Source organism: Orcinus orca, chromosome 3 (assembly GCF_937001465.1).
Source record: "Orcinus orca chromosome 3, mOrcOrc1.1, whole genome shotgun sequence".
Lineage (NCBI taxonomy): Eukaryota > Metazoa > Chordata > Mammalia > Artiodactyla > Delphinidae > Orcinus > Orcinus orca.
In genome coordinates this window covers 59846692-59873531 of record NC_064561.1, presented here as the reverse complement: position 1 = coordinate 59873531, position 26840 = coordinate 59846692, and the positions used below count along the sequence as shown (strand labels likewise).

At 43.3% G+C, this 26840-nt stretch overlaps 1 protein-coding gene and 1 long non-coding RNA gene across 22 annotated transcripts in view; one reads left to right on the top strand and one right to left on the bottom strand.

Moving 5' to 3' along the window:
* Positions 1-26840, bottom strand: part of LOC117196801 (uncharacterized) — a 132257-nt gene that overhangs the window by 97429 nt on the left and 7988 nt on the right. For 11 of the 12 annotated variants that reach the window (XR_007476498.1, XR_007476488.1, XR_007476489.1 and 8 more), the window contains exon 2: positions 21726-21901. This is a non-coding gene — a long non-coding RNA (uncharacterized LOC117196801). Of the gene's footprint in view, positions 1-6568; positions 6703-21725; positions 21902-26840 lie in introns of those variants that run through there. The other variant, XR_007476496.1, reaches the window with a different exon arrangement.
* The window catches only part of AFAP1L1 (actin filament associated protein 1 like 1), a 72895-nt gene that overhangs the window by 40305 nt on the left and 5750 nt on the right, over positions 1-26840 (top strand). For 6 of the 10 annotated variants that reach the window (XM_033406801.2, XM_033406806.2, XM_033406803.2 and 3 more), the window contains 8 exons: positions 661-766; positions 1012-1164; positions 2281-2492; positions 4135-4280; positions 4954-5026; positions 6593-6704; positions 23712-23876; positions 26255-26433. In XM_033406801.2, coding sequence (XP_033262692.1) covers positions 661-766; positions 1012-1164; positions 2281-2492; positions 4135-4280; positions 4954-5026; positions 6593-6704; positions 23712-23876; positions 26255-26433 — 1146 coding nt within the window. Of the gene's footprint in view, positions 1-660; positions 767-1011; positions 1165-2280; positions 2493-4134; positions 4281-4953; positions 5027-6592; positions 6705-8616; positions 19126-23711; positions 23877-26254; positions 26434-26840 lie in introns of those variants that run through there. The other 4 variants (XM_033406802.2, XM_033406804.2, XM_004280372.3 and 1 more) reach the window with 2 other exon arrangements.

Here is a 26840-nt window from a genome sequence, read left to right as displayed (position 1 = left end):
TGCACCACTCCGTAACAGGAATGAATGAATGACTGGTCCAGAGTTGGCATAATGAGTAAAAATTAATGTTGGCTGACAATGAAGTTGTTACCATGCTGTGTATGTGCGTCTTTACCATCCTCTCATCCAAGCTAGAATTGTAATGGACTCCTTTCTCATCACCACTCACATTTACTGGTCACCAAGTCCTGTCATAACTATTTTGAAAATGCCAACTCATGTCTTTTTCTCCATCCTCACTGTCGCTTGGTTCATCCCCCTATCAAGTCTCAGCTTGCCCAGGATGACACTCTAAGTGCCTCTTTTGCTTCCAGTCTTGCCCCCCTCTTATCCACCCCCATGATGCCGCTGGGGGCAGCTTCCAAAACCAACTCCATTAGTGTCCCACTTAAATACCTTCTCAGCTCCCCATCTACCAAATGTAGTCCAAACTCCTAGGACATTAATCTCACTCCGTTATATTGAATTCCTCACTCCCCAGATAGACTGTGAGTAACTGGAAGACACAACCATCCTAAGTCATCGTTGTCCTCCTCGTACCAGTACGGTATCAAGCACATGACAGTTGCTGACAAATATCTGTTAGCTAATCCTCACGTACAGGGGTCAGGGGGAGACTGAACCAACAAAGGAGAACTTTCTAAGTGTGCCCTCTGATAGGGGGCTGTCTGTGTCCCTTCCCAGAGGCTGTCCCAAGAGAAGCAGACCTCGGATTCCGACAGCATGGGCCTGAGCGACAACTGTTCCACCCTTGGCCGCGAACACGGTAGGAGCCTCTGGGGGCTCAGGCGGGAAAATGCTAGAGCTGGGAGAGGGCTTGCCACAAGCACACAGTGCAGAGCAGGTCCTGACCACTCTGGAGACCTAGGTGATGTGACCTGGCCTATCCATACCTGGAGCTGTAGGCCAAGCCCTCTGTGCAGGCTGAAAGGTTGGGGGGAAGGGCTAGGGGCGGGTGGATCTGGGACTTGGGGCTCCCTCCCTTCCCCTAACCCACCTCCATGGCAACAGGCAAAGGGAAGAAGAGCAGCCTGTCAGAGCTGAAGGGTTCAATGAGCAGGGTTGCGGGCCGCAAGATCACCCGTATCATCAGCTTCTCTAAGAAGAAGGCACTGGCCGATGACCTGCAGACATCCTCTACCGAGGAAGAGGTTCCATGCTGTGGTGGGTACCGGGCATGGGGAGGTGAATTCAGACCCTGTTGATGAGGGCTCCTGGGGCCAAGCCAGGAGACCCTCCAGGCCTAACCTACCTCACTCCCAAGGCAGAGGACAGAATCCTCCTACTGGGAGGCTAACCCCCACTCCATCAATAATCCATGCCCTTCCATCACTTCTCCTCCATGAAGCCCTGACGCCTAACAGAAGGAAAAGCCAACTGGCTCTATTTCTATTCTCCCTGTGACCTTAGTGTCAATCACTGCCCACCTCTGGGCCTCAGCTTCCTCTACTATGACAAGAGGAGAGTACCTTACTTCCCAGTACATAATATGCCAGGTGTTTAAGTTACGGCCCAGTCTTACAAGGATATTTCTTGCTTAAAAATTTTTAAGTACTTTTCATTAGAAATGCATTCAGTGTGAGTTAAAAGGAGTTTGGAAGGAAAAAAACATATTGTCTATCTAAATGCAGTTTTCCACGTACCGGAATCCAATAGAAAATCATGTATTTTAGATAAACAGTAATATTCCGCTAACCTGGAAAGAATATTATAAAAGCACATGGCTATAAAGAAATATTTTGTAAGTGGATCAGGACATGTTATGGTAAAAAATAAGTTAAAATCTAAAACGTTGAGGGAATTCTAAACTCGTCAGCCATCAGCCTGTCCCTTACAAGTTTTATAATTCTTTATCTTGGCTAGATGTTTTTGTTCCCACATGCTGCCACCAGGTGTCAGCATCACCCATTATTTTCTGTCTTCAATGAGAGTTTTGACATTTTAGTAGGAAAGGCAAGAGGAAGAGTTGTATCTTTTATTCATTCTGTATGGTAGTTCTGTCCTTTTCATCAAGCTTGGTATAGTCTAAAGGCTGTGCGTGTATGTACAAATATGATTATCAGTCCCCATTTCATAGATAACAAACTGAAACTCAGAGACAGAAGAGGATGCCTGAGGTCACAGACCACGAGTGAGCTGATCCGGGACCCAGAAGGCCTTCTTTCCAGCTAGAGGACAAGGGTTATCCAAGTGCTCTGTCCCCGGGGTGTAGACCCACGCACCCTGACTTGTATCCCCCAGGGCTGTTAGGAGGTCACACCACTGGTCTCCCCCTCCCAGGTTACCTGAATGTGCTGGTGAACCATGGCTGGAAGGAACGCTGGTGCCGCCTAAAGTGCAACACCTTGTATTTCCATAAGGACCGCACGGACCTGCGGACCCACGTGAATGCTATCACCCTCCACGGTTGTGAGGTGGCCCCAAGCTTTGGGCCCAGACACCCATTTGCCTTCAGGATCCTGCGCAACCGGCAGGAGGTCGCCATCTTGGAGGTGAGAGGAGAAAATTCAGGTGGGCCTTGGTGGTAGGAGGTGAGAGGAGCTCTGGCCTGGACTTTGGCTTTTGTCCACAGTACCTTGCTACTGACATTATAGGGACTAAAGAAGAGGGAAAGTAAGCCAGCTGTTGCCAAGTAACCACAGAGTTGCTGGTTAAACTATAGAACACCCACTTAAATTTGAATTTCAGATAAACAACAAATAATTCTTTTTAATAGAAGTACATCCCATATTTGGGACATACCTATACTAAAAAATGATTCACTGTTTATCTGAATCTCGAATTTAACAGAGAATTCTGCATTTTTATTTGTTAAATCTGGCAACCCTAGACCCAAGGTTTGTTTATTCTGCCTTAGAAATATAATCCCAAACCTGAAAGGCATTTAGTCTGATCTAACTCCAATCTGATTCTGGAATCCTCTCTAAAATTTACTTCCCACCAGTGACTGTTCGCCTCAGATAAACCACTGCCCTTCAAAGTAGCTTGCTCCTCCCACCAAGCAACTAAATTTTTACGAAGATTTTCTCCATATTGAGTTGCAATCCTAAGCTCTGTGAAGGCAGTGACCACACCTGTTCTGCATACTTTTGTTTTTCCAGAACCCACCATGATGTCCAGCACATACTAAGGGCTCAATTAAGAGCTGTTGAACAAATGGCTGAATGACAATGCGATTTCATTTCACCCATTCATTTTTCATACCTACCCACCGGCACCAGCCCTCCTCTCAGGGGTCACCCAGAATATGCTGACTCTCTTTTTACATGTCAATCCTTCAGCTATTTAGAATTTAAAATATTAACTGGGAGGAAAACTTAAACAACTACCCCCTCACATTACAGATAAGAAAACTGAGGCCAGGGTAGGCATGTGCCTCATCCAAAGCTCCACAGAGGATCAATGGCCTCTAGTCTTTTCCTAGAACTAAGACCCAGCCTCTTGGTCTTGTTTTCTTTGCCCAGTACCCACTGCCTGTGTCAGTTCTTAAATTTCAGGAAATATTGACTCTGTAAGTCACTTTTACTTTTGATAGTTTGAGATGGGTCTCTTATTTCTCTTCAGTTAAACAAAGAGCTTTCTGGCAAAAAGTGTGCTTTTTAAATTCAAGTTCAGTATTTGTGTGCTAACTTGATTTTATAATCATGCTCTTTAAATAAGAACATAAGTATATGTTTAGTTGACCAGCAACTTCTTGGAGATTTTCCTGTATACAGTACTATATATAATTGGCATTTATAATACAAGAAAAAAATTTGACTGGGTTATGTGATAAATAGCCTCCTCATTTAATAAAAAGCAAATATTAAAAAAAAATTCAGAGAACACCTGAATTTTGTTTTCATATCCAAATGGTCAGAAAGGCTCTGAGGATAGTGAGTGAGGTTATATGTCTTAGAGAGGTAGTCAGGGAGGGCTTCTCTGAGGAGGTAGCCTTAGAGCAAAGACCTGAATAGAGGGAAGGTGGGAGCCACTTGGGTTTCTGGATGTGTGTTCTAGTCTTGCTCCTCTTGGATCCCTAAGTATTGGGTACGTAACAGATACTATATGAATATGGGTTTGGCTGAAGTGAGCAGGTAGCCAGAGGCTCTGATGGTGCCAAAGTGAACCCAGCTTGTGCCTCCTCTCCCTCAGGCAAGCTGCTCCGAGGACATGGGCCGCTGGCTCGGGCTGCTGCTGGTGGAGATGGGCTCCAAAGTCACTCCCGAAGCGCTGCATTATGACTACGTGGACGTGGAGACCTTAACCAGCATCGTCAGTGCAGGGCGCAACTCCTTCCTGTGAGGGCCGGCACACCGTGGCCCACAGCCACCCGCAACCTTTCCTATCTCAGCTCCCTCTCAGAGGCGGAGTCCAGCTTTGGGAATGGGAGGGGAGGGAGGAAGGGCTGAGAAAGCCTGCTTCCTTGGGAAGTCAGAGTGGGTGCCTTCCTCTTCCAGCAGGCAGGAGTGAGCTGGTTAAAGGAGGTAGCCCAGGGTCAGGGGACACTGTGGACGGAATGAGCCAGAAAGGAGAAGCTTTTTTGTACAGTGGCCTGCGCTCTGCTCTCATGCCATGGAAACTTAGCGTCCCCATACCCTTGAGCTTCTGGGCGGGCACAGGGCTGGTGTGCAGAGTTTGGCATTAAAAGTACCATATTCAAGTCACGGCTCTATCACGACCAACAGCTTGGGCTGGTTGCTTGCCAGCCTGGATCCTCTGTTTTCTCGCTTATAAAATGGAGGTGATGAATCACCTGCTTCCTGAGTTGTTATGAGAATCCCATGGGTCCCTGCCTATAAAGCTCTTAACACATCAATGTCCTAGTGCTGCCTGGCATGGTTGCTATCACTAACTTTCTGACCTCCATTAAAAGGTGCTGCCAGAATCAAATGAGAGAATGGACAGGAAAGCACTGTAAGCTGCATAAGTATCATTGTCACCATCATCATCATCAGCCCTTGTATTTTCTAGATATGCAAGATCCTGCCAGGATCAGTGGCCTGAGCCCCGAGTCTATGATGATGTTCCTTATGAAAAGATGCAGGTACGGTCCCTTGGGACTTCGGGGAACATGGCAAAAGCCACTTATTAGCTCTCCCTCACTACTCCTTTTTTCCTTTGCCTCAGAGAGATCATTTTCATTTAACCAGCAGCTAGAAGGCGGGGGAGAGGGGACCTTCTTACGACAGACCATGGCTCAGGGGAAAGAATCTCTGGAACAGGAGACTGAGCAGTGCAGTGGAAAGATCCCCTGACCAGGAAGAAGAAGGCGCTCTGCATCTATAAAGCACTGCTCCAGTCTGAGCAAGGTGTTGGACTGTCCACCCCTGTTTACTGCTCTGTGAATTGACTGATTCAGTAGTGTCTCAGGGGGATGATAACTGGGTGGCTGCCCCCAGAGGCCTTTACCTGGTGGCAACCACAGTCTAGGCTTCAGCTCCCAGGACACTCTCCCTGTCTTGCTCACTAAACCAAGGAGATGCCAGCTTATTAATTTACAGTGAGGCCTCTGTAGCCATCACTTGACCCATACTGCTCCGCAGCACGCTCTGTGGCTTCTCCTGCCACGGGAGAGCCAGAGGATGACATGATGACATTCTGATCAGACAGTGGTTGGTGGGTCAGGCCTCACAGCTAGAGGAGAGAGAGAGGGAATCAAGCTTCCAAGGAAAGCAGATGTGTTTGCGGGCCAGGACCCCTGCCTTGGACAGTGCTGGATGACACTCTGAGCTCTCACCTCTAGGACTCCCTTTGCTACTAGAAACTTCTCCAGCCATCCTTCTGTCTATATGGTCTTTCTTCAGACTCATATGAACCAGTAGATGCAGCTTGAGACTGTTCTCAGCTGCAGAGTTTAGTAGCAAGACAGCTTAGTGCTTAAGTACATGAACCTTGCACTCAGGGCTGAGTCCAAGTTACCTTGGGCTTCATTTCTCTGGTCCTCACTTCCTGGCTCCACATAAATATGATAAAAGCTACCTGATAGGACTAGTGCAAAAACTAAATGAAATGCTTTATGGAAAAAACTTAGCACAGTACCTGGACATTGGAAGGTCTTATATAGTACTGTTTTTATCAACAGCAGTATTGTATGACATTATTATCATATTCCACTCATGGTTTCCTGAGCTTTGACAAGATTTTGAGTGTTCTCACGACTCTTCATGCAAAAATGTATAGCCAGTCTATTAAGTTATGTCAGTTCTACCATTGGCTGATCTCATCTATGACTTTTTTTTTAACCTAAGACTTTATATTAGCAATTTGGAAAACTTGAAGGATACGTCCAAATGATGTGAGGACAAAAATATCTATGATAAATCAAATATGGTCACCCACGGTCTTTTGAGACTTCCTAATTTTCCACTCAGCAGAAATTTCAGTTTAGGGTTGCCTTCTGCTGCCCCCCACAGGAAGGTATGAGGATCAAGTAATACACTGCTAGTGCAAGTGGTTTATAAACTGTTGAGGGCTGCACACATCTAAAACTGTAAGGCCAAGATCTCAGAGGTCATGTAGTACTCAGCCACTGAGCGCACACCAGAAAGCACCTACACTGAGGATTCTGAGCCCACCCACACTTTACCTTCTCCTTCCATCTCTCACCTAGGACGAGGAGCCTGAGCGTCCCTCTGGAGCCCAGATCAAGCGCCATGCCTCCACCTGCAGTGAGAAGTCCCATCGGGCAGACCCACAGGTCAAAGTCAAGCGCCACGCCTCCAGTGAGTTGTGTGTGCAAGGGAAGAAGGGAGGGAAATAGACCGGGACAGGGGCGGGGTCGGGGGGGGTGTCTCAAAATCAGATCCTTGCTGGGGTCACGTGGGTAAATAAGTGAAGAGAGGTATAAGAAAATACTCTAAGAAAAATAACAGCACAAGCAGAGTGATAAAGGGCAGCTAGCAGGTGGCCTCAGAGGGGAAACAACAGGGAATGGGTTGGGGGAGACTGAAGGAAACTGCAGTGCTCAGACCCCAGCTCTAGGGGCAGCTACTACTTAGCTCCAGCCAAGGCCCCCATGCAGCAATGCCAGCCCAGATTTGCCAATTATTCAAAAGAGACCAGAAATCTACTTATTTTTTAATATAAGCAACTATTGAAAACTTTTAACACTACATAAAGCCATATATATATGGCTTACGTCTGTGTCCCAGCCCAAGCTCTGCTTAGCACGCCAGAGGAGCTTGCTGAATTGCCTGATCGCCACACTGCACAATAATGACTAACTATGCCAGACAACTCTATGTAAGTTCTCTATGATTCCCAACATTAATCTCTACTCCTGTATGATTTATCTTTATGAGCAAGCCAGCTTCCTGTAGGACAGCATGTCCTGAGTCTTTTATTTGTTGTTTTTACTTTCTTCTCTCGTACTTGAACAAAGTCAAGTTCTAGTCTTTGCTTTTTGAAGATTTATTTTTTAAAATACTTTTCTTTATGATAGCTCCATTTCATTAGCGTAGATAATCTCTTCTGGGAGTCAGGAGACCTATATTCCATTCCTCACTTGGTCACTAAATTACTGTGTAACTTTGGAAAAGTCCCCTCCCCTCTCCAGAGAGTTTCCCCTCTGAGCAATTAGAGGTTTGTTGTGTAGCATTCCTTATACTGTATGATCAGAGACACTAGAAATACAGGGCCTTATGAAATGCCCATTTCAAGATGGGAAACTAAATTGAAATAAGCATGTACAATTGAAGAAATCATAAAACATTAAAAAAAAACCCAAAAGCGAAGATAACAAAAAACAGACTCTTTCTTCAAATTAAATCTTACATTGAAGCCCAGTTTATAAGAGAGAGAGAAAAGTGGAGCTGCTTTGCCTGGAGTCTGGAGGCCCACTTGGCCTCTCCTTTGCCCCACATGGTAGCCTGTTACCCATCACTATGAAATCATAGGGCTCCTTGCAGACAGTTGGAAACTATGGATCTAGTCCAAAAATGTTTTTCAGATGAAGGAACTGAAGAACATAAGAGAAGGGTCTTACCCAAGATCATGTATTAACTACCTACTGCTACATAACAAATTACCCAAAATTTCATAGCTCAAAACCTAAGTGTGTGTTATGTCAGTGTTCTGTGGGTCAGGAATCCCGGGGCAGCTTAGTTAGGTAGTTCTGGATTGGGGTCTCTTGTGAGGTCACAGTCAAGACGTCAGCTGGTCATTTGAAGTCATCTGAAGGCTTGACACGCTGGAAGATCTGCTCCCAAGATGGTTGATTTGTATGCCTGGCAAGTTTGGGCTGGCTTTTGGAAGGAGGCCTCAGTTCCTTGCCAGGAGGACCCCACCACTGGGCTGCTTGTCCTCATGACAAGACAACTGGCTTCCCCCAGAGCAAGTGACCCAGGAAGGAGGTACAGGGCAGAAGCTGCAATGTTTTTGTGAACTAGTTTTTGTGATAATTTCTGCCATATCCTAATGGTTACACACGTCAGCCTATCTAGTGTGGGAAGGGACTGCAAAAGGCCACAAATATGAGAAAACAAAAATCATGGGAACTAAGGGCATTACTGAGAAAAATGGTGCCATGAGAAGCTCCACAGATCCTTTCCCCAGAAAACAACCAAAACTGGTAAAGATTGCTAAATCAGGGCTTCCCTGGTGATGCAGTGGTTAAGAATCCGCCTGCCAATGCAGGGAACACCGGTTCAAGCCCTGGTCTGGGAAGATCCCACATGCCACGGAGCAACTAAGCCCGTGCACCACAGCTACTGAGCCCGCACTATAGAGCCCGTGAGCCACAACTACTGAGCCCACGTGCCACAACTACTGAAGCCCAGGTGCCTAGAGCCCGTGCTCTGCAACAAGAGAAGCCACCAAAATATGAAGCCCACGCACTGCAAGGAAGAGTAGCCCCCGCTCACCGCAACTAGAGAAAGCCCGTGTGCAGCAACGAAGACCCAACACTGCCATAAATAAATTAATTAATTAATTTTTTAAAAAAGATTGCTAAATCAATCATTTGATGTCTCTAGAAATTGTCCTAAGGGCATATGGCAAATGAAGATTTATTCTAGAAAATTTACTAAATCTCAGTAAAATCAGTGAGAGTTTGTGGCATCTGAGCCACCACCTTCTCCTTTACCCTTTTCCCAGCTCAGTGTAACAAAATCTCCAGATGTGGACAAAAAAAAAAGGCTCTCTCTCCTCTAGCTCCCAGTCAAGAGCTGCAGTATCTCCCCAATAAGAGCAGGTAACGAGCATTTCTCATCACCCCTAGCTATGTGCTACAGACACTAGATCCCAAGTGAGTGCAGCCCAGAAGTAGGGTGCTCCCTTTCTCTACCCAGACCCCACTCATAGAGCAGAGGCTCTACTGCAGGTTGGGCAGGCCAAAGATGTGGGGGCCCTGACTGCCCTCACCCCAGCTCACTCATAATGCAGGGGTTCCACACTAGGAGAGGAAAGCTAAGAAGACCAGAGGTTACAGTCGCTACCCAGCACCCTGCTCACAAAACAGAGATGTCACTCAAAGAGAAGCAGGCCACTGTTCCCACCCCTAGATTCAGAAGAGTGACTCAGAGATTTTGCCCAAGGTGAAAGGCAGGTCATAAAAACAGTGAACTCCAAAGCTCCCCTTCAAAAGAACTGACTTTAGTGGAAACAGAGTGTGGAGCAAATGATGATACAGAGCATTGTCAAAAACAATAAAGCAGGGACTTCCCTGGTGGTCCAGTGGTAAAGAATCCTCCTTCCAATGCAGGGGATGCGGGTTCGATCCCTGGTCGGTGAACTAAGTTTCCACATGCCGCAGGGCAACTAAGCCCGTGCACCACAACTATTGAGCTCGCATGCCTCAACAAGAGAGCCCACATGCCGCAAACTACAGAGCCCACGCGCTCTGGAGCCCTCGCGCCATAACTAGAGAAAGAAAACCCGCACACCACAACTAGAGAGAAGCCCGAGCACCACAACAAAGAGACCACTCACTGTAACAAAAAGATCCCACATGCCTCAACGAAGACCCCATGTGCTGCAACTAAGACCTGATGCAGCAAAAAAAAAAAAAGGAAAATAAATAAATTAATTAAATAAATAAATATTTTTTAAAAAATAGAGCAATCAGCTGAAAATTAGTGGAGCCTAACAGCTGGGTGTGATCCCTAAGGCTGTACCCATTCAAGATCAACATCAGAGGCTTCATGCTGCAGGGAGAAATGTACTTCACTAAAAGAGCCAACTAAGTCACTAAACAAATAAACAATCTGGTGGGGGTAGGGGTCAGTATACCTAGAGATGCTACAATATATTATATAAAATGTCCAATTTTCAAAAAAAATTATGAAACATGCAAAGAAACAGGAAAGTGTGACCCATACAGAAGGAAAAAGGCAGGCAACAGAAACTGTCTATGAGAGAACCCACATGTGGAATTTAACAAAGATTTCAAAGCGTCCTTTGTAAATATGTTCAAAGAACTAAGGGAAACCATGCTTAAAGAAGTAAAGGGGGCTTCCCTGGTGGCACAGTGGTTAAGAATCTGCCTGCCAATGCAGGGGACACAGGTTTGAGCCCTGGTCCAGGAAGATCCCACATGCCATGGAGCAACTAAGCCTGTGCGCCACAACTACTGAGCCTGTGCTCTAGAGCCTGCAAGCCACAACTGCTGAGCCCACGCGCTACAACTACTGAAGCCCGTGCTCCTAGAGCCTGTGCTCCACAACAAGAGAAGCCACCACAATGAGAAGCCCACGCACCGCAACAAAGAGTAGTCCCCTCTCGCCGCAACTAGAGAAAGCCCGTGCACAGCAACAAAGACCCAACGCAGCCAAAAATAAATAAAAATAAATAAATTTATTAACAAAAAAAGAAGTAAAGGAAGAAATTGGAGAGTACAAAGTAAAACTGTCACTGTTTGCAGATAACAAGACACCACCAAAAAACTTCTAGAGCACATCAGTGAATTTGGTAAAGTTGCAAGATACAAAATTAATATAGAGGAATCTGTTGCACTTCTATACGCTAACATAGAACTATCAGAGAGAGAAATTAAGAATAAAAATCCCATTTACAATCACATTTAAAAAGAATAAAATATCTAGGAATAAATCTCTTTTTTTAAACTTAGATAGGTTTTTGGGGGGTTTTGGCCATACCATGTGGTTTGTGGGATCTCAGTTCCCCAACCAGGGGTTGAACCCAGGCTGCAGCAGTGAAAGCCAAGAATCCTAACCACTAGACCACCAGGGATCTCCCAGAATAAATCTAATTAAGGAGATAAAGACCTATACTCAGAAAACTATAAGACACTGTTGAAAGAAACTGAAGACAACACAAAGAGATGAAAAGATATACCAGGCTCATGGATTAGAAGAATTAATTTTGTTAAAATGACCATATTACCCAAGACAATCTACAGATTCAATGCAATCCCTATTAAAATACCAATTGCATTTTTCACAGAACTAGAAAAAATAATTCTAAAATTTGTATGAAAACACAAAGATGCCAAAGAACCAAAACAATCTTGAGGAAGAAGAACAAAGCTGGAGATATCATGCTATCTGATTTCAAACTATACTATAAAGCTACAGCAATCAAAACAGCATGGGAATGGCACAAAAACAGACATAGAGATCAACAAAACAGAACAGAGAGCCTAGAAATGAACGCACACTTATATGGGCAATTAATCTATGGCAAAGGAGAGAAGGAAATGCAATGGGGAAAAGACAGTGTCTTCAATAAACAGTGTTGGGAAAACCTGAAAATCACATGTGAAAGAATCAAACTGGACTACTTTCTCAAACCATATACAAAAATAAACTCAAAATGCATTAAAGACTTAAATGTAAGACCTCAAACCATAAAACTTCTAGATGAAAACATAAGCACTCACTGTTTGACATTGGTCTTAGCAATATTTTTGGATATGTCTCCTTAGGTGAGGGAAACAAAAGCAAAAATAAACAAACAGGACTACATCAAACTAAAAAGCTTTTGCACAGTGAAGGAAACTATCAACAAAACAAAAAGGCCACTGACTGAATAAGATAAAATATTTGCAAATAGTATATCCAATAACAGATTAATATACAAAATATACAAAGAACTCATACAATTCAACATCAAAAAAATAAACAATCTAATTAAAAAAATAGGTATAGGACTATAGACATTTTTCCAAAGAAGTCATACAGATGGCCAAAAGGCACATGAAAAGATGCTCAACATCACTAATCATCAGGGAAATACAATTCAAAATCACAATGAGATATCACCTCACACCTGTCAGAACTGCTATTATCAAAAAGACAACAAATAACAAGTGTTGGTGAGGATATGGAGAAAAGGAAACTCTTGTGCACTGTTGATGGGAATGCAAATTGGTGCAGCCCCTATGGAAAACAGTATGGAGATTCCTCAAAAGATTAAAAATAGAACTGACATATGATCCAGCAATTCCACTTCTGAGTATGTATCCAAAGAAAATGAAAACACCAATTAGAAAAGATATATGCACTCCTATGTTTATTGCAGCATTATTTACAACAACCAAGATATGGAAGGAACTTAAATACCCATCAAAAATGAATGGATAGAAGCCCTGCCCCCATTGTCCCAGGAATGCGTGGATAGCAGCCACCCCTAGGAGACCCATAAGCAGGCGCCAAGAGCTGCCCCCACTGTCCCTGGAGCACACAGATAACAGCCACCCCTAGGACACCTATGAGCAGATGCCAAGCCCTGCCCCCACTGTCCTGGGAATGCATGGACAGCAGCCTGTAAGAGACCTGCCCCCGCTATCCCAGGAGACTGCAAAGGCCACGGTACCTGCACACACCATATCAAAGTGATAACTGCCAGCACATGCTGAGGAAAGAGGCAGCAAGCATACAAACTAAAAGCAGCCCCTCGATTCCGGAAAAGATTGCTGAGTAGAGGGACTTGAGCTCACCTCCTCTCACAAAAACACCAAAATCACAACTAACTGCTGAACAACCATCAACAAAAAAGATTGGAACCTATCAAAAAGCATATTTTACATCCAAAGACAAAGAAGAAGCCACAGTGAGATGGTAGGAGTGGCGCTTTCATGACATAATCAAATCCCATACCCACCAGGTGGGCGACACACAAACTGGACGATATTTATATCGCAGAGGTTCTCCCACAAGAGTGAGAGTCGTGAGCCCCACGTCTGCCTCCCCAGCCTGAGGGTCTGGCTTCGGGAGGAGGAATCCCCAGAGCATTTGGCTTTGAAGGCCCGCGGGGCTTGAGTGCCGGAGTGCCACAGGACTGGGGGAAACAGAGACTCCACTCTTGGAGAGCACATACAAGGTTTCTCATACACTGGGACAAAGAACAAAGCAGTAACTCCATAAGAGCTGCGGCTGGACCTACCTACGAGTGTTGGAGGGTCTCCCGGGGAGGCAGGGGTCGGCTGTAGATCAATGAGGGCGCAAGGACACTGGTGGCAGAGGACCCAGAGAATATTTTGGCTTGAGCCCTCCCAGAGGTTGCCATTTTAGCATCAAGACCTGGCCCTACCTAACAGCCCACAGGCTCCAGTGCTGGAATGCCTCAGCCCAAACAACCAGCAGGATAGGAACACAGCACACAGCAGGATAGGAACACCCATCAGCACACAGGCTGCCTAAAGCCATACTGAGCTCACAGCCACCTCTAAACACATCCCTTGACATGGTCATGCCCACCAGAGGGACAAGACCCATCTCCACCAACAAGTGGGCAGGAACCAGTCCCTCCCACCAGGAAGCCTGTACAAGCCTCAGGACCCAGGTCACCGGCCACAGGCAGACACCAGAAGCAAGAGGATCTATGCTCCTGCAGCTAGTGGAAAGGAGACCACAAACCCAGAAAGTCAGAAAAAAATGAGATGGCAGAGAAATATGTTCCAGACAAAGGAACAAGATAAAAACCCAAAAGAGGGACTTCCCTGGGGGTCCAGTGGTTAAGAATCCATCTTGCAACGCAGGGGATGCCGGTTTGATCCCTGGTTGGGGAACTAAGATCCTACATGCCGCAGGGCAACTAAGCCCTCATGCCACAACAAGAGAGCCCATGTGTCGCAACTACAGAGCCCACACACTCTGGAGCCTGTGCACCACAACTAGAGAGAAGCCTGTGTGCCACAACTAGAAAGAAGCCTGTGAGCTGCAACAAAAGATCCCACGTGCCGCAGCTAAGACCCAATGCAGCCAATAAATGAATAAATAAATAATAAATATTAAAAAAAAAGAAGAAAAACTAAGTGAAGTGGAGATAGGCAACCTATCTGAAAAAGAATTTAAAGTAATGATAGTAAAGATAATCCAAGATCTCAGAAAAAGAATGGAGGCACAACTGAGAAGATACAAGAGATGTTCAACAAAGAGCTGGAAATTTAAAGAACAAACAGGGACTTCCCTGGTGGCACAGCGGATAAGACTCCATGCTCCCAATGCAGGGGTCCCGGGTTCAATCCCTGGTCAGGGAACTAGATCCCACATGCATGCAGCAACTAAGAGTTCACATGCCACAACTAAAGAGCCCGCATGCCACAACTAAGGAGCCCACCTGCCGCAACTAAGACCCTGTACAACCAAATACATAAATAAATATTTAAAAAAATAAAAATAAAAAATAATGAACAAACAGAGATGAACAATACAATAACTGGAATGAAAAATACAGTAGAAGGAATCAATAGCAGAATAATTGAGGCAGAAGAACGAATAAGTGAGCTGGGAGACAGAATGGTGGAAATCACTGCTGTGGAACAAAATAAAGAAAAAAGAATGAAAAGGGATGAGGACAGTCTCAGAGATCTCTGGGACAACATTAAACACATGAACATTCACATTACAGGGGTCCCAGAAAGAGAAGAGAGAGAGAAAGGGCCTGAGGAAATAATTGAAGAGATTATAGCTGAAAACTTACCTAAAGTGAGAAAGGAACAACCCACTAAGTCCAAGAAGCACAGAGACTCCCATACAAGATAAACTCAAGGAGGAGCATGCTAAGACACATATTAATCAAACTGCCAAAAATTAAAGACAAAGAAAAAATATTGGGAATTCCCTGGCAGTCCAGTGGTTAGCACTCAGTGCTTTCACTGCCGTGGCCTGACTTTGATCCCTCATTGGGAAACTAAGGTCCCACAAGCTGCGTGGTGCAGCCAAAAAAAAAGATAAACAAAATTGATAAAGCTTTAGCCAGACTCATCAAGAAAAAAAGGGAGAAGACTCAAATCAATAAAATTAGAAATGAAAAAGAAGTTACAACTGACACAACAGAAATACAAAGGATCATAAAAGACTACCAAAAACAACTACATGCCAATAAAATGGACAACCTAGAAGAAATGGACAAATTCTTAGAAAGATATAACCTTCCAAGACTGAACCAGGAAGAAGCAGAAAATATGAACAGACCAATCACAAGTATTGAAATCGAACCTGTGATTTAAAAACATACAACAAACAAAAGCCCAGGACCAGACTTTACAGGTGAATTCTATCAAACATTTAGAGAAGAGTTACCACCTATCCTTCTAAAACTATTCCCAAAAATTGCAGAGGAAGGAACACTCCCAAGCTCATTCTATGAGGCCACCATCACCCTGATACCAAAACCACACAAAGATACCACAAAAAAAAAGAAAATTACAGGCTAATACCATGATGAACCGAGACGCAAAAATACTCAACAAAACTGGCAAACCGAATTCAACAATAGATTACAAGGATCATACACCATGATCTGGACTTTCCTGGTGGTGCAGTGGTTAAGAATCCACCTGCCAATGCAGGGGACATGGGTTTGAGCCTTGGTCTGGGAAGATCCCACATGCCGTGCAGCAACTAAGCCCATGTGCCACAACTACTGAGCCTACACTCTAGAGCCCGCAAGCCACAACTACTGAGTCCACATGCCACAACTAATGAAGCCTGCACACCTGGAGCCCATGCTCCTCAACAAGAGAGGCCACAAGCCCCTGCTCGCCATAACTGGAGAGGGCCCGTGTGCAGCAATGAAGACCCAACACAGCCAAAAATAAAAAGATAAATAAATTTATTTTTTTAAAAAAAAGGATCATACACCACGATCAAGTGGAATTTATCGCAGGCATGCAAGCGTTCTTCAATATCCACAAGTCAATCAATGTGATACACCACATTAACAAACTGAAGAATAAAAACCATATGATCATCTCAATAGATGCAGAAAGAGCTTTTGACAAAAATCCAACACCCATTTATGATAAACACCCTCCAGAAAGTAGGCGTAGAGGGAACTTACCTCAACATAATAAAGGCCATATATGACAAGCCCACAGCTAACATCATCCTCAATGGTGAAAAGCTGAAAGCATTCCCTCTAAGATCAGGAAGAAGGCAAGGATGTCCACTCTCGCCACTTTTCTTCAACATAGTTTTGGAAGTCCTAGCCACAGCAATCAGAGAAGAAAAAGAAATAAAAGGAATCCAAGTTGGAAAAGAATAAGTAAAGCTGTCACTGTTTGCAGATGACATGATACTATACACAGAGAATCCTAAAGACGCTACCAGAAAACTACTAGAGCTCAGCAGTGAATTTGGTAAAGTTGCAGGATACAAAATTAATACACAGAAATCTCTTGCGTTTCTATACACTAACAATGAAAGATCAGAAAGAGAAATTAAGGAAACGATCCCATTTACCATCACATCAAAAAGAATAAAATAACTAGGAATAAACCTACCTAAGGAGACAAAAGACCTGTACTCTGAAAACTATGAGATGCTGATGAAAGAAATCAAAGATGACACAAACAGTTGGAAAGATATACCATGTTCTTGAATTCGAAGAATCAATAATGTCAAAATGACTATATTACCCAAGGCAATCTACAGACTCAATGCAATCCCTATCAAATTACCAATGGCATTTTTCACAGAACTGGAAAAAAAATTTTTTTTAATTAGTATGGAAACACAAAAGACCCCGAATAGCCAAAACCGAGCTAGAAAAACAGACCTGGAGGACTCACGCTCCCTCACTTCAGACTATGCTACAAAGCTACAGTCATCAAAACGGTATGGTACTGGCACAAAAACAGAAATATAGATTAATGGAACAGGGTAGAAAGCCCAGAAATAATCCCACGCATCTATGGCCAACTAATCTATGACAAAGGAAGCAAGACTATAAAATGGAGGAAAGACGGTCTCTTCAATAAATGGTGCTGGGAAAACTGCACAGCTACATGTAAAAAAATGAAATTAGAACATTCTTTAAAAACACACACAAAATTAAACTCAAATTGGATTAAAGATCTAAATGTAAGACTAGATACTATAAAACTCTTAGAGGAAAACATAGGCAGAACACTCTATGACATAAATCGCAGCAATATCTTTTTGGATCCACCTCCTAGAGTAATGAAAATAAAAACAAAAATAAACAAATGGGACTTAAATAAACTTAAAAGCTTTTGCACAGCAAAGGAAACCATAAACAAAACAAAAAGACAACCCACAGAGTGGGAGAAAATATTTGCAAACAATGTGACCGACAAGGGATTAGTCTCCAAAATTTACAAACAGCTCATGCGGCTCAATATCAAAAAAACAAACAACCGTATCCAAAAATGGGCAGAAGGCCTAAATAGACATTTCTCCAAAGAAGATATACAGATTGCCAACAAACACATGAAAGGATGCTCAACATCACTAATCATTAGAGAAATGCAAATCAAAACTACAATGAGTTATCACCTCACACCAGTCACCTGGTGTGACCAGAATGGCCATCATCAAAAAATGGCCATCATCAAAAAATCTACAAACAATAAATGCTGGAGAGGGTGATGGCCATCATCAGAATGGCCATCATCAAAAAATCTACAAACAATAAATGCTGGAGAGGTTGTGGAGAAAAGGGAACCCTCTTGCACTGTTGGTGGGAATGTAAATTGATACAGCCACTATGCAGAACAGTATGGAGGTTCCTTAAAAAACTAAAAATGAAATTACCATGTGATCCAGCAATCCCCCATGACTCCCACAAAGAGTCATGTACCACAATGTTCATTGCAGCACTATTTACAATAGCCAGGACACTGAAGCAACCTAAGTGTCCATCAACAGATGAATGGATAAAGAAGATGTGGCACATATACACAATGGAATATTACTCAGCCATAAAAAGAAACAAAATTGAGTTATTTATAGTGAGGTGGATGGACCTAGAATCTGTCATACAGAGTGAAGTAAGTCAGAAAGAGAAAAATACCATATGCTAACACATATATATATGGAATCTAAAAAAAAAAAAAAAATGGCTCTGAAGAACCTAGGGGCAGGACAGGAATAAAGATGCAGACATAGAGAATGGACTTGAGGACATGGGGAGGGAGAAGGGTAAGCTGAGATGAAGTGAGAGAGTGGCATTGACATATATACACTACCAAATGTAAAACAGATAGCTAGTGGGAAGCAGCCACATGGCGCAGGGAGATCAGCTCGGTACTTTGTGACCACCTAGAGGGGTGGGATAGGGAGGGTGGGATAGGGAGGGTGAGAGGGAGACGCAAGAGGGAGGAGATATGGGGATATATGTATATGTACAGCTGATTCACTTTGTTATAGAGCATCAACTAACACAACAATGTAAATCAATTATACTCCAATAAAAATGTTTTTAAAAAAATGGGCAAAATGACCTAAAGAGACATTTCTCCAAAGAAGCTATACAGGTGGCCAAGAGGCACATGAAATTATGCTCAACATCGCTAATTATTAGAGAAATGCAAATCAAAACTACAATGAGGTATCACTTCACACCGGTCAGAATGGCCATCATCAAAATGTCTACAAACAATGAATGCTGGAGAGGGTGTGGAGAAAAAGGAACCCTCGTACACTGTTGCGGGGAATGTAAATTGGTACAGCCACTATGAAGAACAGTATGGAGTTTCCTTAAAAAATGACATATAGAACTACCATGTAATCCAGCAATCCCACTCCTGGGTATATATCTGGAGAAAACCATAATTCAAAAAGATACATGGGGCTTCCCTGGTGGCGCAGTGGTTGAGAGTCCGCCTGCCGATGCAGGGCACGTGGGTTCATGCCCCAGTCCGGGAAGATCCCATATGCCACAGAGCGGCTGGGCCCATGAGCCATGGCTGCTGAGCCTGCGTGTCTGGAGCCTGTGCTCTGCAACGGGAGAAGCCACAGCAGTGAGAGGCCTGTGTACCGCAAAAAAAAAAAAAAAGATACATGCACCCCAATGTTCAGTGCAGCACTATTTACAACAGCCAAGACATGGAAGCAACCTAAATGTCCACTGACAGAGGAATGGATACAAAAGATGCAGTACGTATACACAATGGAATATTACTCGGCCATAAAAAAGAATGAAATAATGCCATTTGCAGCAACATGGATGGATCTAGAGATTATCATACTGGGTGAATTAAGTCAGACAGAGAAAGACAAATATCATATGATATCACTCATATGTGGAATCTAATTTTTTAAAAATGATACAAATGAACTTATCTACAAAACAGAAACAGACTTACAGATAACAAAAAGCAAACTTATGGTTACCAAAGGGAAAATGTGGTGGGCGAGGTGGGGGGGAATCAGGAGCTTGGGATTAACATAGACACACTACTATATATAAGACAGATAACCAACAAGGACCTACTGTACAGCACTGGGAACTCTACTCAATATTCTGTGATAATCTATATGAGAAAAGAATCTGAAAAAGAATTAATATATGTATATGTATAACTGAATGACTTTGCCATACACCTGAAACTAATACAACATTGTAAATCAAATATACCCCAATAAAATTTAAAAACAAACAAAAATGAATGGATAAAAAGATATGACATATACATATACTGTGGAATATTACTCAGCCATTAAAAAGAATGAAATCTGCCATCTGCAACAACATGGATGGCCTTAGAGGGCATTATGCTAAGTGAAATAAGAGAGAAAAAGACAAATACATATGATTTCACTTGCATGTGGAATATAAAAAACAAAACAAACAAACATAACAGAAACAGAGTCAGAGATACAGAGAACAAACAGGTGGTTGTCAAAGGGGAGGAAGATGGGGGGAGGAGAAAGATGAGGGAGATTAAGAGGCACAAACTTCCTGCTATAAAATAAATGACTCATGGGTATGAAATGAGTGCAGGAAATACAGTCAATAATTATATAATATCTTCGTATGGTGACAGATAGTAACTATACTTATCATGGTGATCTTTTTTTTTTTTTTGCAGTACGCGGGCCTCTCACTGTCGCGGCCTCTCCCGTTGCGGAGCACAGGCTCCGGACACGCAGGCTCAGCGGCCATGACTCATGGGCCCAGCCGCTCTGCGGCATGTGGGATCTTCCCAGACCGGGGCACGAACCTGTGTCCCCTGCATCAGCAGGCGGACTCTCAACCACTGCGCCACCAGGGAAGCCCATGGCAATCATTTTTAAATGTACAGAAATATCAAATCACTATGAGGTATACCAGGAACTAACATATAATATGGTAGGTCAAATACAGTTCAAAAACAAACTTATAGGAAGAGAGATCAGATTTGTGGTTACCAGAGGCAGGGGTTACAGAGAGGGAAACTGGATGAAGGTAGTCAAAGGGTACAATCTTCCAGTTACAAGATAAATACCAGGGATGCAATACACAACATGACAAATATAATTAACACTGTTGTACATAATATACGAAAGTGAAAAGAGTAAATTCTACGAGTTCTCATCACAAGGAAAAAATTTTTTTTCTATTTCTTTAATTTTGCATCTATACAAGATAATGGATGTTCACTAAACTTACTGTGGTAATCATTTTATGATGTATGTAGGTCAAATCATTATGCAGTACACCTTAAACTTACATAGTGCTATATGTCAATTATGATTTCAATAAAACTGAGAGAAAAAAAAATCTGAGAAATGTCACCGCCAAGAGGAGCCTAAGGAAATACAATGACTAAATGTAATGTAGTAGCTCTGCAACAGAAAAAGGACATTAGGTAAAATCTAAGTAAATCTAATGAACTTTAGTCTAAAAAAAGGAAAGGAAAGGAAGATGACAATGTCCTATCAAATGGCTCAAGGGTACATTTGAACTGGCAAAAGAATCAGTAAACCTGAAGATAGATCGACAGAGATTATGCATTCCAAATAACAGAGAGAAAAGAGAACAAAGAAAAATGAACAGAGCCTCAAAGAAATATGAGGCACCATTAAGTGCACTAACATATGCATAAAGGGAGCATTAGAAGGAGAAAAAAAGAGAAAGGAGCATAAAAAATATTAAAAGAAATAATGGCTGAAAAGTTTCCAAATTTATTGAAATCATTAATTTATATATCTAGGGAGCTCAGTGAAGTTCCAGTAGGATAAAGGCAAAGAGATCCAAGAAAGACACATCATGCTCAAAATGCTAAAGCCAAAGACAAGAAGAAAATCTTGAAAGCAGAAGACAAAATCAACTGATCACTTACAAAGGATCCCAGTAACATTAATAGCTGACTTCTCATCAGACACAATGGAAGGTTTGCCCCTGACATCACCTGGACTATTATTCACCAATAAAAAGGAATGAAGTACTGATACATACTACAACATTTATGTATTAGTTACATTACTAACTTGGACACTAAATATTCCTTTTTTCCTTCATTATGGAGGCCCAGATTTTTCTGGAAGGTGCTTGGGCAGTTCTGTTTTATCACTAATACTATAAGACCCACAGAATTGTAGCTCCTTAAAACTTACCGATTAGAAACAATCTAGTTTGCCTCTTTACCACCATTTGAGTGACTCAAGCATTACAGGGTTGGGTATGAAGTAAGCTGCTCTCTGTGGTGCTGACACATCAAGGTGGACCAGGGTGATGGCTCCCAAAGCTGAGTCTACTTGCTGGTTTGGTCCCTAAGGAAGTTTTTACTCATCTGCAATGAAATGAGAAAAATAAGCACAGTGCATAAAGTTTTTCATAGAGTTAATGGTATTCAGTATAAACAACTACTTTATTGTACATTTGTGTCCAACTCAGGATGTTAAAATATTATTTTAACACAGAAAATAAATAGAAAATAGTGGAAATAACAATATTGGCAGTTTTAAGGTCCTTACCTGATACAACATAATGGTGACAACCCTTTGTTGGTATCCCTATTTATTTTACCAGTCTATAAAATCCAAAAGTCTGAGAGCTAACTCCCTTGGGATGCCATTGTGTAACTGGGAAATATGGAGAGCCATGCGTCCCCTTCTCTGTCCTCCATGCTTTATTTATAATGAGGCTTGAATTGCAGGGTAGTTGTAGGAGGAACTGATTTTTGCATAGGTCATGGGTGACCACTGCAATCCCTACAGAGCTGGAGAGACAAGACCCCCAATTATCAGCAAACCATGGGAATAGCTCCACACCTCACCTACAAAGGACTATGTGTGGCTGTCTGTAGCATAAAAATATAAATAAAACTTTCACTGAGAGGTTGGACTATGACCTTGCCCAAGCTAAGGTAGTATTGCATAGCATGGACCCTGGAGTTAGACAGACATGAGTTCAAACCTGGGCTCTTCCATAATTAGCAGTGAGACCTAACCTCTTTGTGCCTCAGTTTCCCAACAATAAAGTAAAGCTAATAATAGTGAGTTTTGTGAGGATTAAATACAAATGCATATAAATAGCATAGTATATAGTAAATGGTCAATAAATTTTTGCCATAATAATTTGTAGCTATTGTCCACCATAGTGTAGAGCCTACAGTAGACTATGAGGTCCCTCTCTCCCCCCACCCATTTCTCAGTAATAAAATGGGCAATGCCTGACTTTAGCTGCAGTTCTCAATTCTCTGTAGATGAGTTACACGTAGCTGTTTCTTTATCTTATATGTACCAAGAGTTAACTATAAAAACGCCCTTTTAAAACCAAAGTGTGGGACTTCCCTGGTGGCGCAGTGGTTAAGAATCCGCCTGCCAATTCAGGGGACATGGTTCGAGCCCTGGTCCAGGAAGATCCCACATGCCGTGGAGCAACTAAGCCCATGCGCCACAACTACTGAGCCTGCGGTCTAGAGCCCACAAGCCACAACTACTGAAGCCCGCACACCTAGAGCCCATGCTCTGCAACAAGAGAAGCCACCGCGATGAGAAGCCAGAGCACTGCAACAAAGAGTAGCCCCTGTTCACCACAAATAAAGCCCACGCACAGCAACGAAGACCCAATGCAGCCAAAAATAAATAAATAAATTTATTTTAAAAAAATTCTAAAACCGAAGTGTGTATGCATCACAAAATTTGTTTTATATTATTATCTAACATTTACTAAGCACTATTTGCCAGGTACTATATACTAAGTACTTTTCATGAGTTACCTCTTTTAAACCTTATCACAATGCCAAGAGGTAAATTTGATTGATACCCACATTTACAAGTGAGGAAAGTAAAGCCTAGGGGGAAGGCACAAAAACACCACATTCACTTTGCCTGATGTCACACAACCAGTAAAGGGCAAAAGAAAACACAGACCTTGATTTGTCGGGTCCTAAAGCCCTTACTCCTCATCCCTTTGCACTACTGCCTCCCTTTGGCTCCTTGTTTCCTCTCCTTCACATTAAATATATCCAGGGGGTATAGACCTAAATATTCCCATTTTATAGACAGACGGACTGAGGCTGAGAGAGAAGCTAACACCACCCAAGTACTCTCACCAGAGCTCAGAATTGAGGGCCTTTTCCTGCCTCATCTCTGCAGGTGCCCATCAATACAAGTACGGTAAGAACCGAGCTGAGGAGGATGCCAGGAGGTACCTGGTGGAAAAAGAAAAGCTGGAGAAAGAGAAAGAGACAATCCGGACAGAGCTGATGACACTGCGGCAGGAAAAGAGGGAACTAAAGGAAGCCATTCGGAACAGTCCAGGTATCTATGTGGGTGTGGTCCTGAGCACAAGGGGGTCTCATCCTTGACACCTCCCCTGGCATCTGCCACCTGGTTTCTTACCAGGAACAGGTGGGCTTCTCCTCCCCTTTCTCCTCCTCCCTCCCCTCCCCCTCCTCTTCCCTCCTCCTCCCCCTCCTCCTCCTCCTCATCATCATCTCTCCTGACTAATGGAAGTGCCACTGATTTAATAACTGCTTTTAGAGTGAGAAGATGAAAAAGCGTACAAATGTGTAAAGTGGTAAAATGAGATCTGATTTTAGAAATGCTAAAATGTGAAAAACAGAGTGTGCCTTAGAATCATGGACGAGATATTCTGAACCTCACATTAACTCATTCATTCACAGATATGCACTGAGCACCCAAATGTGTGATACATTGGTTCACATACTGGGAATAATGGATGGTGACACTTTACCAGGATCTTCTGAAATCCAGGACTGTGGCCTCTGCAGGCTCTGCATGCCCTGGGCTCCTCTGCACCCCACTTTCTGCTGTGTTTCTGTTGAATTCTCGCTATAGCTGCAGTTCAGCACACTTTCAGACTGAGGTTTCTGAACATGCTGGAGGGAACAGAGGTCCTGTCCTTATAAAGAATACATCCAAGGTCGCATAGCCCCATGAGAATCTGATGGAACCTATGGACCCTTTCCTAACAGAGAAAACCCCCACAGATCACAATGTTGCAAATAATATCAGGAGCTCCTGTGCCCCCAGAGTCATAGATTGCCTAGGAGTCCACGAGCCTCAGGTTGAGAAGTTCTGGCTTAAAGAATTGTTCTGTGTGGCTAGGCACCAGAATCAATGGGAAGAAGGCACATAAAGACAGTTTGGTTTCTGGGCTTCCCCGGTGGTTCAGTGGTTAAGAATCCACCTGCCAATGCAGGGGACACGGGTTCGAGCCCTGGTCTGGGAAGATCCCGCATGCCGTGGAGCAACTAAGCCCGTGTGCCACGATTACTGAGCCTGCGCGCCATAACTACTGAGCCCGCGTGCCACAACTACTGAAGCCTGTGCACCTAGAGCCCATGCTCCACAACAAGAGAAGTCATCGCAATGAGAAGACTGCGCACCACAATAAAGAGTAGCCCCTGCTAGTCACAACTAGAGAAAGTCTGTGCGCAGCTATGAAGACCCAACGCAGTCAAAAATAGATAAAATAAATTTTTTTAATTATTTTTTTTAAAAAAAGGCAGTTTGGTTTCAATATAAAGAACTTTCTAAGAGTCAGAATAGGGTTTGGAGCAGGTCAACTTGACTGTCCAAACTTGTCCTGCTCAGTTTTTTTCTATAGCATATCAGTTTTTGACATCTTAGATTATTTATTATATCGTTTTCTCTCCCTCCCTCTCTCTCTGTCTCTCTCTCACACACACACACACACAATTGTAAGTTCAATAAGGGCAAAGATCTTTGCCTGTTTTGTTCACTGATATATCCCAAGGGCACAGAACTGTGCCCAGTACCTTGCAAGCACTCAATAACTATTTACTGAATGAATGAATGAACGAATGAACAAATGAATGAAAAGAACAACCATTACTAGAAAACCCTCCAGTGCAGCCTCCTCAGGACAAACAATGGAACTAATCTTTAAACGTGGTAAGATCCAAAACAGCTCTTGGCACAAAGAAGGTCCTAATATAGGTTTGTTGGCTTAAACTGAATAAGCAGCAAAATCCTAGCAGGAACTTGTGATCAATGTAAAGCCTGTCTTACGATTCTTGGTTACAAGTAAGAGAAACCAAAGTGAAACTGGCTTAGAAATGAAAAGAAAAATGTAATTGGAAACTTAAGTGATCAGATATACCAAGGTCCAGGGACTTAAATGATGTCACCAGGAAACATATTTCTCTAATTCTTGCTTCTGCCTTCCCCTACATTGGTTTCATTCTCTGCCCCTCATGGTGGTATAAAGGCTACACAGCTCTAGCCATCACCGAATCCGTGCAGCCACTCCAGCAGAGAGGCTTCTCTTCCCAATAGCCCCCATAAACACCTCGGGATTCACTTTGATTGAACCAGCTTTGATCCCTCAACCAACCACTGTGACCAAAAAATGAGATATAATTATGGGCCAGGTCTAAGTTATGTGCCAATCCCCTGAACTAGGAGTGAAGTCAGCCCCAGCCAAACTACAGGGAATGAGAGGAGAATGGGGAAATGGGTATCGGGCAGATAAAAACCACACATCCCTGCATGGAGCTGGAATCCCAGGTCCAAAGTCCATCCCTTAACAAGGAGTGAGGCCTGGAAAGGCCCTCTGGGAAGGCAGACTAGGGCCTGAGGCCCTGCCAAACTCCCTGATGCTTCTGGCCAAAACAGGCTCAGCCATTTCTCAGAGATGTCTTTGGACACAGGGGCAAAGTTAAAAGGTCTGGAAGAGGCCTTGGCCACCCTGGAAGCTCAGTGTCGGGCGAAGGAAGAGGGCCGTATCGACCTGGAGCTGCGGCTGGTGGCTGTGAAGGAGCGCTTGCAGCAGTCCCTGGCAGGGGGCCCAGCCCTGGGACTCTGCGTGAACAGCAAGAACAAGAGCGGGGTGAGTCTACTCCCTTTTGCACCAGGGGCAGCTGCTCCTCAAAACCCTCATATGCTACAGATCTTCATGATCATTCTTTGGGGGTAGGAGTTATGCTTATTTACAAATGAGAAAGCTGAGGCCCTAAGAGGAGAGGAAACATGCCATAAGTGGCACAGCTATGAAAGAGACTCTTGGAGCAAGTTCTCTGGCCTGTGTTCTCTCCACTGAAGCACTACTATTTGACTTTTTATACTGAATGTGATCTTAGAAGTGGCCTGGGGGTTATTGACAATAATAATATACTGTACTGAATAACAAACTTGTATTGCTCAAGTTTGTTATTCTTATTCAAGTACAGGTTAAGATGCTGTACTGGCCGATTGTACCATAGCATCTTAACCTGTATGATGTCACACAATCTTCGC